At 33.6% G+C, this 14506-nt stretch overlaps 4 protein-coding genes across 4 annotated transcripts; 3 read left to right on the top strand and 1 right to left on the bottom strand.

Moving 5' to 3' along the window:
- The first annotated feature begins 2229 nt into the window (after positions 1-2229).
- Positions 2230-4564, top strand: LOC107191717 (guanine nucleotide exchange factor for Rab-3A-like). The gene is made up of 7 exons (XM_015580816.1): positions 2230-2457; positions 2524-2766; positions 2845-3080; positions 3144-3527; positions 3625-3727; positions 3807-3873; positions 4438-4564. Exons 1-7 carry the CDS (start codon positions 2230-2232, stop codon positions 4515-4517), a joined length of 1341 nt encoding a protein of 446 aa, XP_015436302.1. The 3' UTR covers positions 4518-4564.
- A 3233-nt stretch (positions 4565-7797) lies between these two features.
- LOC107191793 (juvenile hormone epoxide hydrolase 1-like) lies at positions 7798-11904 on the top strand. The gene is made up of 8 exons (XM_015580906.1): positions 7798-8131; positions 9982-10093; positions 10192-10384; positions 10463-10701; positions 10791-10906; positions 10972-11171; positions 11247-11481; positions 11558-11904. Exons 1-8 carry the CDS (start codon positions 8073-8075, stop codon positions 11781-11783), a joined length of 1380 nt encoding a protein of 459 aa, XP_015436392.1. The 5' UTR covers positions 7798-8072; the 3' UTR covers positions 11784-11904.
- A 34-nt stretch (positions 11905-11938) lies between these two features.
- Positions 11939-13021, bottom strand: LOC107191794 (trafficking protein particle complex subunit 4). The gene is made up of 2 exons (XM_015580907.1): positions 12668-13021; positions 11939-12583 (listed from the first exon to the last, which is right to left on the bottom strand). Exons 1-2 carry the CDS (start codon positions 12840-12842, stop codon positions 12105-12107), a joined length of 654 nt encoding a protein of 217 aa, XP_015436393.1. The 5' UTR covers positions 12843-13021; the 3' UTR covers positions 11939-12104.
- A 167-nt stretch (positions 13022-13188) lies between these two features.
- Positions 13189-13883, top strand: LOC107191795 (gem-associated protein 6-like). Its single transcript, XM_015580908.1, has 2 exons — positions 13189-13337; positions 13457-13883. The coding sequence occupies exons 1-2, from the start codon at positions 13189-13191 to the stop codon at positions 13791-13793; spliced, it is 486 nt and encodes a 161-aa protein (XP_015436394.1). The 3' UTR covers positions 13794-13883.
- Positions 13884-14506: the final 623 nt, after the last annotated feature.

Raw genomic sequence — 14506 nt, 5'->3', positions numbered from 1 at the left:
AAAGTGCTATGTATTGATGGAGAAACGAAGAAAGGTTGCTACATATGTAAGTCACTAGACATCTAAATTACTATCGGTTGCTGAAACAAAGAAATACATAAGGTATGTAAATATGTATTCTCAACACCTAAACAATTTACATATGTACAGTGTAAAGTACGAAAAGTTCGAACGTCGTGTAAGAAAAATAGCGCGAAACGGAACCGTGAGAAAATAAGTATGTACATACATTGTACATACATTTTTGACATTGACTGAGAATTGAAACGACTTTAATCCAATTAGATCGGAGTAATATGAGCGAATCACGCGGGGATCATGACACTGTTTCTGTCAGTGAAATTTCACGTGATGTACTTACCATTCACTCTCGTCGGTCTATAGCTAATTTGAGATATATACTCGCGAATTTCAATGACTTTATAATTTGCAGGATACACACACAAGCAAATAAGGCTTGCACGAGTTATGCATTGTAGTTTAACCGTCGTATTATCGCTTACAACAGGTTCCATCTGTGGCGGTTGAAACCGAGCCCATTAGAGCCCATGAGCCCAACCGAGCCACAGGTATATGTATAGATGTATGTATATACTTATGTACATATAGGGTATTTAATGATATTTCAAGGTACAAATTCAATGTTCGAACATTTCAATAAATTTCTTTGTAGACACTTGCAAGCTTCATAACGTACTTCTTGTTGCCGGTTTACCATCGTCACGAAAAATCCTGAATACATACATAGGACTATATGCATATGTATACATATACATATGCGTATATACAGTGCGCGCGTATTTCGTGAATTTTCAAAATCCATTTGCTCGAAAACAACAGTTTATAAGAACAGAAGTATGTAAGTATATATCGCGATGTATTGGAAAATATAAAAATGTACTTAGTTATATTTTGATGAAACTCATCAGTCTTTCCTTTAATTTTTTGATCTATAATTATTTTATTAGAATTATCGAAATTCTTTGTGTGATTCAACGCTTGTACGTGAACATATGTGAACTCCAATCACTTCAGAATCTACGGAACTTAAGTACGAGCTGGTACGAGGTAGTACGAGCGTTGTACAGTAGGTATTTAACTGTAGGTAACCTGTGGCGCTTGAAAGTTCATTCATTCCGGAAGACTTCGCTTCAGTCAGCTTCAGTTCAGTTAGGCTCAGTTAGGCTCAGTCAGGCTCAGTTAAGCTGTGTTGCGGGTTGCTAAAAGGTGATGGCTGCTGTGTGTCGTCGTGGAAGAGTGACGCAAAGTTGACATATTGTGCGAGAACGGTATCGGACGTGTCTTCATTTCTCACTCTAACATCTTCTTATGATTTTCGTCAATTTCACTAATGGCAGGAGAGTTGTGTAAAGAGTGGTTTACGGGTAAGCTGCGCTTTGATGCCCCTAAATTTTCATTCATACCGACTTTGTTGGATCGATATGCGAATTTACTTAATGCCGATGAATCTTTATTACGGCAGGGATGCTGTTTCTGTTTTCATCGTTGTAATTTCTGTAAAATATGATTTTTCTTATCTCCATGGTAGAAAATTATATTTCCTTTCGTGGAGATTGAAGAATACTCGATGAAATTATTTCTTCCGTGCTTGTAATTGCGGAGATAGATTGCTATTAATTAAGGTGTCCCGTTATAAGAGACGCACAAAAGAGACGTTCCCTTTGTTGAACATTTCTATGAATACTATAAACTGAACGCGTGTCGTTGTATTTAGTAACTTCAGTAATTATTGTGACACACTGAGATAAAATATATTGATAAAAAATAGTTGTGCTTCTCGTTAAATTTTTAAACATGTAAATAAAATATCACTTATTCCTTGATACACTTAACAGATTTCATGAAGGGAAAACAACGGAAGAAAACAGTTACAATGCAATCTTACCATTTGATAAAATGCACATACATACATACATACATACATACATACATTTAATATGTATACATATACTTAGGTATATGACAAAATTGATCTCACAGTGCTATTTCTTTTTTTAGACCCACAGATCAAGACATATACACTGTTGCATAATGTGCCTCTAGTTATTTTCAAATCAGTCCTTACAATTACAGAATATTGTAACAGTGTAAAGTTGCCCATTTCTAACCACTATTGTATTTAGTTCTAGTTCAACCAACACTGCTCTTTCATTTGAGTACAAAGAAAAGCTCCACAATGTCCTATTGCCATAGTAAAATTTATCAACGATGGAAGAAAGAAATCTCCCAAAATCCTGTGACATTCTGGCAAGATTGAATAAGAATGAACAGAAACTCTTTGAGAATCAAAATCATCATATAAAACCATTGCCTATCAAGTTTGACGAAGTGGATGCAGAGATTTTAATAAACAATAAAAGTCTCACCAATGACTTGACAAAAATCAACTGTTGCAATAGCCCCTCAAAAATATTATTATCTTCAAAGGAGATTCAGGTAATATTTTTATAAGAATTGCAATAAATTACAATCATAAAATAATTGTCCTACTTTTTATTTAAGAATTCAGAGGAAAATGAGGAACCATGTTCTACAAAGCAGAATAATCAACCACCCTCACCAACCACTCTACAATGGGGTAAAGCTATAGCTGAAGTGAAAGAACATGCAGTAGCAAAATTACAAGATGAACTTAAAAGGGCTCATGATGAATTGAAATTGAAGGATGAAGAAGTCACACGACTTTCGAGGATCAAGCAGGATGTTGAAGCAGAACTGGAGGAACTCACTGCCAGCCTTTTCCAAGTAAGCAACAAGCTAATCTTTTTAAATAATATCGAAATAGTAATCATACAAATAATGCGATATATTTATACGCGACAGGAGGCACACAACATGGTTAGAGAAGCAAATGTGCGTCAGGCTACGGCGGAACGCCTGTTGGAGGAAAGTCGTATGAAAGCTGAAGTTTTGGCCGCCGAAGTGGCAGCTCTGAAAACATTAGTATTAACTTCAACACCGGCTAAACCTAACTTCCATTTACATCCGCAAATTGACACAAAAAGTCGTTTGAATATCGATGATGGACAGCAGGGTCTTTTCGCGAGAAAACATCGAAGGTAAAAATACTTAAAAATCTTCTTACGTGTACAATGTATCTACCTGGACGTTCATGTTTTTAGATCACCGTCGCATTTCAATTTAAAATACGGTCGAGAGAGTTCTCCACCGGATTCCCCGCTAAAGGAGCAAAGACCGTCTTTACCATCTGATCGAGAGTCTCTCGAAAGAGATTGGAAGAAAGATACGGATAAGGAAAAAGACAAAGAATGCAAGGATTTCGGCCTTGAAGTTGATCCTAGGGTTCACACAGAATTCCTTAAATGGAAATCTAATCCATGCGTAGACAAAGGTGATCCTTTTGTTGGTAGAATTTTTAAAGAAGACATCGATCTTTGCCTTGATTTCCCTAATAATGAATTGGGTATAAGAGTTAAACAAGCCGTTCTCGATGGTATCATCTTCATCGAAGCAATTAGCGACAAAACTAAGTTTACTTTTCCAAAGTGAGTCACGCGTTTCAACGATGAAATACAACACTTGACAAAATTCTACTCGTACCTTTAACGAAACTAAAAAAGAAAAACGTTCTTTCGTTTCTAGGAAATGCGTATTACTGGAAGCACCGCGACAATGTTATTATCGCATGAGACTTGGGGATCAAGAAAATCAGTGGTACAGCATATCACAAATCTGTCGCAACCGCGTGAGTAACTAAATTAAATGAGATATTCGCACTGTAAACAATAGAACATATTTATAAAAGTACATATATGTTGTTATAGATCATAGCTGTCTGTGATTTCTTGAATTATCTACGTTACATCGAGCGTGGCCTTGTCAAAAGCTCAGGTAAATCCTAAATTCATATGTCATTTAGAACTAGAAATATTCTATACTGACACCAACAAAATTAAAAAGCAATGTTCGATAGTTTTGCTTGATTTTTTGTATTCATATTAAGAAAGATTGAATGTGGTATTGCTCCATGGCGTGCTTGAACGATGATGAAAGAATTAATGTGAAACTGTTCTGTTTGAAATCAAAATGAAAACTAACATTTTGGTTAGGGTTTTCAGTAATCATATCGTATGTTCAATTTCAACTTGACCCATCAACAGTCTAATAAAATCGCGACATGCGGCAAAAAAAAAGTGCCTATGTTTTAATACGCTAAACCAGCTAAACTAATTCTGTCCATGATAAAACATGTAAAAAAAAAATGAAAAAGGTTTTACACGTATCGTTTTCATAATCACGTCGTGTATGATAAATGTGTCATGCCCGAGTGAGGTTTTACTCGGCACAAACTGTGAATGGGTTAAATGTGTATTTGAAATCTAAATTAATGACCTGTTGCGCGCATAACTGAACAAATAACTGTTAAAAAGTTTAAACAATCGATTTTTATTGCAGTTCACGATGTTTATTGGGAAATTACGCGGTTAAGGAAGGAAATGGCGTTTGCACGATTGGGCCTCGCATTGTCATCTTAACATTCTCCACAGAAGATTCTTTCTACCCTCAAGTGTGACAAATTAGGCCACGAACAATCTGTTATTATTCATTTACATCTATAAACAGTAGATTGTTAAAAATTTTAATCGTTCCAACTAGTCTCGATCTTTTTTTAATCACACGATCGAGATTTTATAGACTAAGTGTTAAAAATTTTTAATATATGAAAACTCTCGAGTTCTTCGATTATAGTGTGAAACGCTCTCGACTTATTTAAAAAGAGGTTTATCTCGGTCGTTTTAACAGTTTTATATAACATTATAGTTTCTAAAATATCGAATATTATTTATATTCTCGAAGTGAAAAACACTCGTTTGACGATCTGACCACTCTAATTATGTGACATATTACTCAGTAACGGACACGAACACATTTTAATATGTTTTAAAGTGCAATGAGATATTTGTAAGATATTGAGGGAACATGGTGCCTTTTGACATTTCGCTTATTGATAACACACGACTAACTTTTAGTTTCAACTTTGTAGTTAGCGATGGTTTAGTCGCAGAATTATTGTGTTATTTTACTAAATTATTGACAGTTATGTTTCTTTTTTTTTTTTTGTGCTTCTTAAATCGTGCAACGACAAGCAACAGAGGTTGTTGTTCTTACTCATACGAGAAAGAAGAGTTATAGTCTGAAAAGCTTTAACGATAAGCATCTTCCCAAATTCAAAATTACTTTAGATTATTCTACATGAGCATGTATATACATATTATGTACACGATGAGTATAAGTATTACATTTAAACATTGACAGTGAAAGAGTCAATCGTATCCATACTTGTTGTGCATTAACTAATAATAGTAATTACTGCTTACTTACTGAAAGATCTGTCATCAAACGTGTTGAAACAAGAAAAGTATCCTGATAATAATTTCATAAAACATACGCATTTTGGAGTGGGGTTAACAACTAGAGAATTTCATACATAAATCATTTGTTGAAAATCAAAAGGTGGGTGTCTACAACATGAAAAGCTGTTGTACTTTATATGTACTAGTTGACACTGCACTAAATAATCTAAATATTATGTTTCAACCATTTAATGCGTAACTTTGGTGTTGTAATACGAATCTAAACAATGAATTCTGTTTGAAGGTACACAGTCACACCTCCTCCATAGAGAAAGCAGCATTATATTCAATTTAAAGAAATGCGTTCTCTTTTGCGTTGTAAACATCAACTAGTACCTGGAAACTAGCATGCATACATATAAAAATATTGTGTACTGTTAACGATTTCATAAAACACTATGTGTCATATAATTAATATATGACTAAGGTGATAATAAAATGAAAATATTTCATAATATCAACATCAGCGTGCGTTATAGCTAGAAATGTTATTTTCATATGTCTAACTATGGTTAAACTGAAAACAATGACAATTTCGTGTTATATCGTCTTGTCGTGTAATCTTCCGTTTGAATATATTTCTCATTCAACGCTCGTGACAAACGCTATCTACTGTGTTATACATAATCAAACATTGTTATTGTTAGACATGAAAGTATTTCAATTTTAAAGGATAATGAAGCTGCTTATGCAACAGTTCTTCCAGTGTTTTAGACGAGTTCCTTTTATCTGATACATTCAATGTCACTGCAGTAGAACATTTATGTTCTTTACCTTTTCTTACATTAGAATGCTAAATTCTTTTTATATGTACGTATAAAGAATTAATTATTAAGAATATTTTTCTGCATATTAACGGTGCTTTATGTAATAACAGTTATTGGTAAAAAAAAGTAAGTGTATGTATAACATACTTACAAGTATAGAACTCTTAAACTAATTTTAAGTAGTGTTTGGTTTCTTAGAAAATTTTGTAAATTAAAGTTACGAGACACGAGTGTTCGAATCACGCAAATGTAACTAAAATGTATTTTGACCTAGGACAATTTTCTGGAAAGTTTATGAATCTCAAAAACGAATAATAAAGAAAATAATTTTTTCTTTTGTCGTGAAAATAAAGGACGGGATGTATACAGACGAAATGGCGTAGTCTGGTAACCGTAGTATTGAGAAAATTTTAATTAAATAACATTTAAAAAATGGTATCTGTCAGTTCTTCCTGTTACTTGTTGTATATTTAATTTATAGCAGAAGGCTTATAATTTCTACATTTTTGATATTTTTAATAATATTTTCAATGTATACGCGCATAGCGTTATTGAAAAAGATCGAAATTAATCTGCGTCACGTACATTTGGTGCATACTAATTACAGAAATAGAAAATAAAAGCGTACGTTGTTATACAGTCAATTAGAAATGTCTGAATAGTAATTGTTCAAATTGTTCAAAGTTGCCAAAGATCACTTCCGAATAATCAGTATACATACAGAGAAATCGAGTTGGTGGATATGATGTAGTTTAGTTAAATAGTATTACAATAAATTATTTTCACGCAGTACGATTAAAAATAATTTTCATATAATTATTAATAATTTCTAACGAATTTATAATAAATAGGTATCCGCTTGTCTGTATAAATAAATTTTTGTCCATTATTTACGATGTTTGAACGATGCATACAAAATTTGAGTTGTTTTTGTAAAAAATATGATACATTGTAACAGTATTGTTATATTTTGATCTTCAATAATTTGTCGAATAAATTTTAACACAGCCAAAATGAAATGATGTTATTCTATTACTTTTACATTTTTAAATTAACTGTGCTTTCATAAAGTGTATTATGTCCTGCGCAGTGTTCAGTAACGACTAAATTCCTATTGAATAATTTCAAGTATACGCATATATGTACATATAAGTAGTTATTGTTATTAATATATAATTACGTAAATGTAACATACCTGTGTTGTCTTATAATTATAACTTACAAAGAACAGTGTTTTCGCGGTACGTATATACATGTATACATACTACAAATGCATGTATGTATATATGGCTTGTTTAATCGTCACAGGTCACAGTCACACGACTGTCCTTCTTTCTATGTACAAGTACAAGTGAACTGCTTTTCCGTTTACTCGTTAATATGTTCATACTTATACTTGTACATATGTACACTCGCTTGCTAAAAAACTTATACAATACATAAAGTATCGGACTACATATACTACATACTACATACTGCGTTTCTTGTACATATATAGTACATATACGCAGGCGCCAATTCAAAGTACTTCACAGTATGATGTGTACATACAACATTCTTCGTTCAAACCCTCTGCAGTCAGCAGTGCTGACTCAGCACAGTGAAGACACTGAGGCACATTGCGTATGTAATTTGAAAAATAACTGATACTGGATACATACATAATATGTACATACACATTCATAATCGTCCAGCACTTTTGAGGACGACCACTAGGTGGTGTTGAATGGCAAATTCCCTCACTTTTTCCTTTACTCGTTCACTCACTTTGCCCCGGCCATCGGCGATCTTTATTCCCGTTACTTAAACTGCAAAATTCCGATAAGATTTCCACTTACTTATTCGTGTTCCGCCAGTTGTACTGTACAACACTGTATAACTTGTACAGCGGTTAACGCACGATCACAAGATGTTGAAAGCCGCAGCGTTACTCGTGCCCATCGCCCTCGGGATATCCCTTTACCTCAGGTAAGTTCCTTGATATTATAATTAACGGTATTTATCGAGAAAAACTCACAAATAAGTTTTTCTTCGATTTGCGGGACAAAAAATGTCTTACTTTCACCTTTTTATGTATTTAAACTTTTGGGGATTTGACAATAAACTGTTACATTTTTCGAAAATGTTATAGTTGTGTTGCCGTTTATCTCATTTACATACACATATATGTGTATGCATAACAACATTTTAGTCCGAAATGTATTCGTACATGTAAGATGAAGAAGGATACGTACAATAAACGAAACGGTACAGATAATACGGTTTGCTGTCCTTAAAGGGTGCCGGTACATTCCACGAGTTAACAGGATTCTGTGGAATTTTAAGACTTTTGAATTCTTCACACTATACAAATACCGTTCATCTTCTGACAATATCATTAATCCAGTTCATTTTGAAAAGACAAGCAGTCATGTTGCTATGCAGATACAGGTCCATCGATAATTAAACACTTTCCACCGTGTATCATAATCGTAATAAATAACGTTGCTATCGTATAAAACGCGATAAAAGAATAAAGTCCAATAGTAGTAACTGGTAAGTTGAACTGGTAATGTTGCATTAGAAACTAGTAATTGCTATATGGAACCGGTCATATTAATGAGAAAGACAAGGATTAATTACATTCGCAAGAGACGTGCGAAGGTCTATTTAGTCTATTATATAATGAATGATCCGTAAACCAACTATGTAGTACGTGTTAGAATTATCGTAATTCTATTGAAAATCTAGCCGGTTCACATGTATTGTATTAATACTTTGATAATTTTCGGCAAAGATTAACGGAGGTCACTAAATACCGAAATACTTATTTATGTAGGTTTGCGCAAAACAATACAGAACATTGGAGAACAAAAATACAAAGAGAAAAAAGAAAAGTACACTTTTGTTTTTTTTTTATTTGCCCTGATCAATCGAAACTGATCGAAACATTAGTTTCTTTCGGCTTCGCTTGAGCTTGATTTACTTACTAAAGCCCTGAAGCCATGCGTTAATTGATACACCTTAACAATTCATGTCTTCGATCAAGCGCGTGACACGATCGATAATTGATACTTTTGTAATTAGAACCCAAGAGAAGTTATAGTATGTACCTATCTATAAGTACCTGTTCTCGCTGGCTACACGCTACACGCCCTTATCCTCGGTGTTCGTACTCGTTATGTATTTTGTATTTCCTGCATTATCTCTGATACGAACAAATCGTTTGCTATAATTGGAAATACATGCATGTATGTAGAATATTTGAATTGCTGTAAAAATATACGGAAATATACTATTAACATTTAATTATTAATTACACTGATTAACACTATTATAATAAGTAGCCTGTAACCTTCATCTTGACGTTGAATCGTCTGTGCCTCAAGGTCAGACCAGCTACAGACAGTATTACGTGTACCTATATATTTCTATGAATAGAGAGCACTGAAGCTTCTCTTCGTCTTCTGATATACATATGTACATACTATGGGTTCAGAGTCATAGAACATTTTAATTTGATGTGTTAGTAGCTTTTTGAATTTTTTGTCACCTGTTTAGTTCATGACACAGCAGTGTTATAATATGAACGCTGCGTCACTTTGTCCGTTATCATGCTGGAGATGAGCAAACTCCTTGTAGAAAGAAAAAGTTATATTTCGAAATAAATCTTTTCAATTATTTTATCCAAAGATAATTATTGCTGTTGTTTGTAACGATAAAAGTTTACCGTGATAAATTTGATCAAGTAAGGTCAAGTGCCATTCTTTATCTGTTCTTTATCTCGTAAATTTTATGTTCGATACGTTTTAACTTTCGTAACTTATTGTATTGTTTAGTTCTTCGAGTGAACTTAAGATACCGGCTTTACCTGAAACGAATTGGGGATCGAAAAAAAATGGCAAAGAATCCTCTGAAATACGACCTTTTAAAATCGATGTACCAGTCGCGGTAAGTCATAAGATAAACAAATAAACACCGTTTTCCAGTCTGCTTTTGTGTCTTTGTGTGTTAAGAGACTTTCCAAACTCCTTGTACTTTTTGCAAAGGTCCTGGAGGATCTCAAGTATCGTCTTGCTCATAGAAGATCGTATGTAGATCCGCTCGAAGATACGGCATGGACCTACGGTATCTCCACCAAATACCTGAATACAGTACTGGATTACTGGACGAATAAGTACAATTGGACGGAAAGACAAGCGTTGCTCAACAAATATCCTCAATTTCTGACAAACATTCAAGGTGGCAAGACGACATTCATTGTGCGCCCATTTAATCAAGGTTCATGTATTCAAGGTTAACGTTATGCATAAACTTCAGGTTTGGACATACATTTTTATCATGTCCGACCGACAATTCCAAAGGATAGAAAGTTGAAAGTGCTGCCTTTAATGATAATACATGGATGGCCTGGATCTGTCGTCGAATTTCAGAAAATAATACCCATGTTAACGACACCTTCGCCCGATCACGATTTCGTATTTGAGTTAATTGTACCGTCGCTTCCCGGGTATGGATTCTCTGAAGGAGCTGTTCGGCCAGGAATGGCCACTGCTCAGGTAATATTTCGTTCTGTCTACGTATAATACGCGAGTACTACTCCGGAATCTTTGTTATTTTCAATACTAACAGTTTTCTTTTTATTTAGATGACAGTTATATTCAAAAATCTCATGCAGAGACTCGGCTTTGAGAAGTTTTATGTTCAAGGCGGGGATTGGGGATCTCTTGTTGCCTCCAACATAGCTGCTCTTTTCCCAGAAAAGTTAGTGAAGCTTGATTTCGCAAAAAACATGACATACACAAATCTTTATAACGATTCGTTTTCAGGATCATTGGTGTACATTGCAACATGTGCTTTACGCTTGAACCGAAAAATTTATTTTGGTCGATAGTGGGATCTTACATTCCATCTTTGGTTGTGGAGAGCGAACACTATTCGAAATTCTATCCTCTCAGTAAAGTTTTTATAGCCCTCATCGAGGAAAGTGGGTACTTCCATATACAAGCTACCAAACCAGATACTATCGGTAAATTAGTCTTTCTTCGTATAAGAGTATATAATAATTATACGGAATATTTAATTATGAAATCTTTTGTTTCAGGGGCTGCGCTAACCAACTCTCCGGATGGTCTAGCCGCATACATTTTGGAGAAGTTCAGCACTTGGACGAACAAAGCGTACAGAGAACGAGATGATGGTGGTCTATTAGAAAATTTCACGCTCGACGAACTTCTAGATAATATTATGGTATATTGGGTAACAAATAGTATTACTACCAGCGTTCGTCTTTACGCTGAGAATATGAATACAGCATACAGAAGCTTAAAAGTTGAACAGTAAGTTTGTAGTTGCGTAGTGTAAATATATTACGTATTATCGTCGAATGTATTAAATATTATTCGTTTCTTTTAGATTACCTGTAAAAGTACCTACAGGCTGTGCTATTACACCCAACGAATTACTTCTTCAGCCCAAGAGTTTACTGGGTAACAGGTATCCTAATCTAATTCAATATAATTATTTATCACGTGGAGGACACTTTGCAGCTTTTGAGGTGCCACGACTTTTAGCGGACGATATTTACAGTTTCGTTAAGAATACCGAAGATATTAAAAGAACACCACAACAAAAATCATAGTAAGGGTCATATGATTAGATTGTAAACAGATATTGATATATGTTTTTTAAAGTGTTTCAATAAATTGTAATGTACGTTTCATATTAAATACAAATGAGTACTAATGTTGTTTATAATCATTACTATTTACAGTTTAACACACTTTCCTTTACATTACACTTCACTTTACTTTACATGCCGAAGTACATAAAACCTTATGCTTTTTCTTTCGTTAGAACAGTTTTATCGTATACTTGAACCCAATTTATCTGCAAAGCCTGTTTGATAGGTGTGATAATGAACTTTGTCCACCTTACAATTTCATTTCTAACCTATTACAGATTAAACGCTACCAGCACCAGACTTTTCAACATTTTCTAACAATGTTTGCAAATTTGTCTCAAATAATTCACATCTGATTGGCATTTCCAGTGAATAAAATGGATTCTTTAAAGCATAATCAGCATATAGTTCATATATTTTCTTCAATAAAATTTCTATTCCATTTTGTGTAGGCTCTGCTACAACAATGAATTTAATTCCAGTTAGTGTTTGATAACAATGAAGTCTAAATGTGTCAGCCTCCAGGATTTCAATTCCAGAACAACGTGGCTCAGGGCTAAGTTGACTGGCAATTGCGAATAAAGGATAAAACATGGATGCTAAGAAAATTTTTTCATTTGTGGTCATCCTAGCACGACTGAACTTAAGCGACAAGGGAAAACTTTCTGGCTGCTCCAACAATTCAAATACATCCTTTCCATTTTCCAGATCTCTTCCGGTTACTAAACTGCCATTTACTGCCGTTAAAACGTGACCCACTGCAATCAGTTGATCATTGTTTTCCTACTACTTTATCATAATTTGATGGAAAAGCCTTTTTCATATATGTATATATTCCTTACCATTAATTCCGTCCTTTTGCCCAAAGCACACGACAATCTTTTTATTCTCATAACTGAGTTTTATATCCAATGGATAATTAAAGGTCCTTTCGCTTTCAATTCGTGGAACATTGTGATCATGATTAAAAATTAATCCACCTGATTTCGACACGATATAAACGCCGTATATAACCATGATTAAATTATTTATGTCGACTTAAAGTGCACCAATATAACTAATTAATGTATTTCAGTCATTCGTCATAACTTTTAACCGAACATATCGTTTTGGAGTACTGTTTATTTATTTATATTTATATAATTACTGTCAATGTCGACTTCCCTTAAGGTCACGTTGTGATCAGTTGTGATCAGTTGTGATCAACAGCATCAACAGTTCTAATAGCAATGAAAGCGTAGCACCTATATAGAAGCGCGACAGTCCAAGCAAACCTATTTCGACATTCCCCATTGTCAAAAACAACAAAAAATGTCCCTACCGCATTTCGTAATCTCGTGTCAAACAATTTGTAATTCTGATCATGGAAAACAATCCAACTTTTACACATATTATTTATAAAAACGATCCTTTGATGTTTAAAAGTTATGTTGGCAGAGAAGTGAACATTTTAACTCAAGACGATTCCACGATTTCTGGGACCGTTTATACGGTTGATCCGGTATCAGAAAGGTTAGCATACTATGTAACATTATGTACATACTAACCGCATATAAACAAACATTACTTGCGTCGTGTCTCATACTTTCGATCATTTTGAAATCACTGAATGATTTATAAATTATTTTTAGCGTTGTGCTGTTACAAGATTGCCAACAGAACCATTTAAAAATAATTCTTGGGCATGCAATAAGAAACATTGAAATCTGTTCAGATAAGACGTGTGAATTACGTGAATTATTCATGAACAGACCAACCTGTATGCCTCGATCAGCTTTAGATGAACGGAAGAATGCTGTTGTTAAAATGCTCCGGGAGAATAGGTTTCCCGTAACAGAAAAAAATGATATCTTAATGATTGCAGATGTATTGTCCATAAACCCACCGTATAAACCTAATGATTGTATTTGCGCAAACAGTATCATCTTAGGAAGAATACAGCATCTGTTATCGTGTATGGACACTTGACGTTTCACACATATTAAACAATATTAAAAATGAATCTCTGATGTATTTAGGTAGAAAATTTCAGACACTCACAAAATTATCGGCAAACAATGGGCAAACAAAATGATTGTGAAACATCTATTTTCTTTGAAAAAATGTCCTCTATCCTTTAAATTCGAATTCTATACATCATTTTTATCATAAATAAAATATTCTTTATTGCATAAGTGTATAGCGTACAATTAGGTTTCTCTTCACATTACGAAATTAATCAAAATAATAGTTCGTTTCATTTCCAAAAGAATTTAGCTTTGTGACTTGAAGATATTTAACTCGTAGTATTATATTTAGCTTTCATATTTTTAAATTTCGAATATTTCAAAATGGAACATTATTTCTACTTTTTCGAAAATCTATAGTTCGTTTAATAGAAGTTTTTAAATACGGACCATAACGAAAACAGGTGCAACCATTTGAAAAAATACTTTATCTGAAAAAAAATGTATGAATATAGATATAATGGAACCCAAAATAGAATGTAACTACTTCCATGAAAAAAATCAAATATACAGTCTTTTAATTACATTATGTTAATTTAATAAAAAAATACATGAAATTACCTCTCTAACTATATGTATATGTATATATACGCGCTTTTACAGTTTATACAAAATAATCAATTACGGTTTCCTAAGAAGCTACTTAATTATTAAAATCAATAGAGGAAAAAACAA

This window comes from Dufourea novaeangliae, unplaced genomic scaffold, assembly GCF_001272555.1.
Source record: "Dufourea novaeangliae isolate 0120121106 unplaced genomic scaffold, ASM127255v1 scaffold228, whole genome shotgun sequence".
NCBI classification, from domain to species: domain Eukaryota; kingdom Metazoa; phylum Arthropoda; class Insecta; order Hymenoptera; family Halictidae; genus Dufourea; species Dufourea novaeangliae.
Note: the sequence above shows the minus strand (reverse complement) of the source record. Positions and strands in the feature narration are given on the sequence as shown.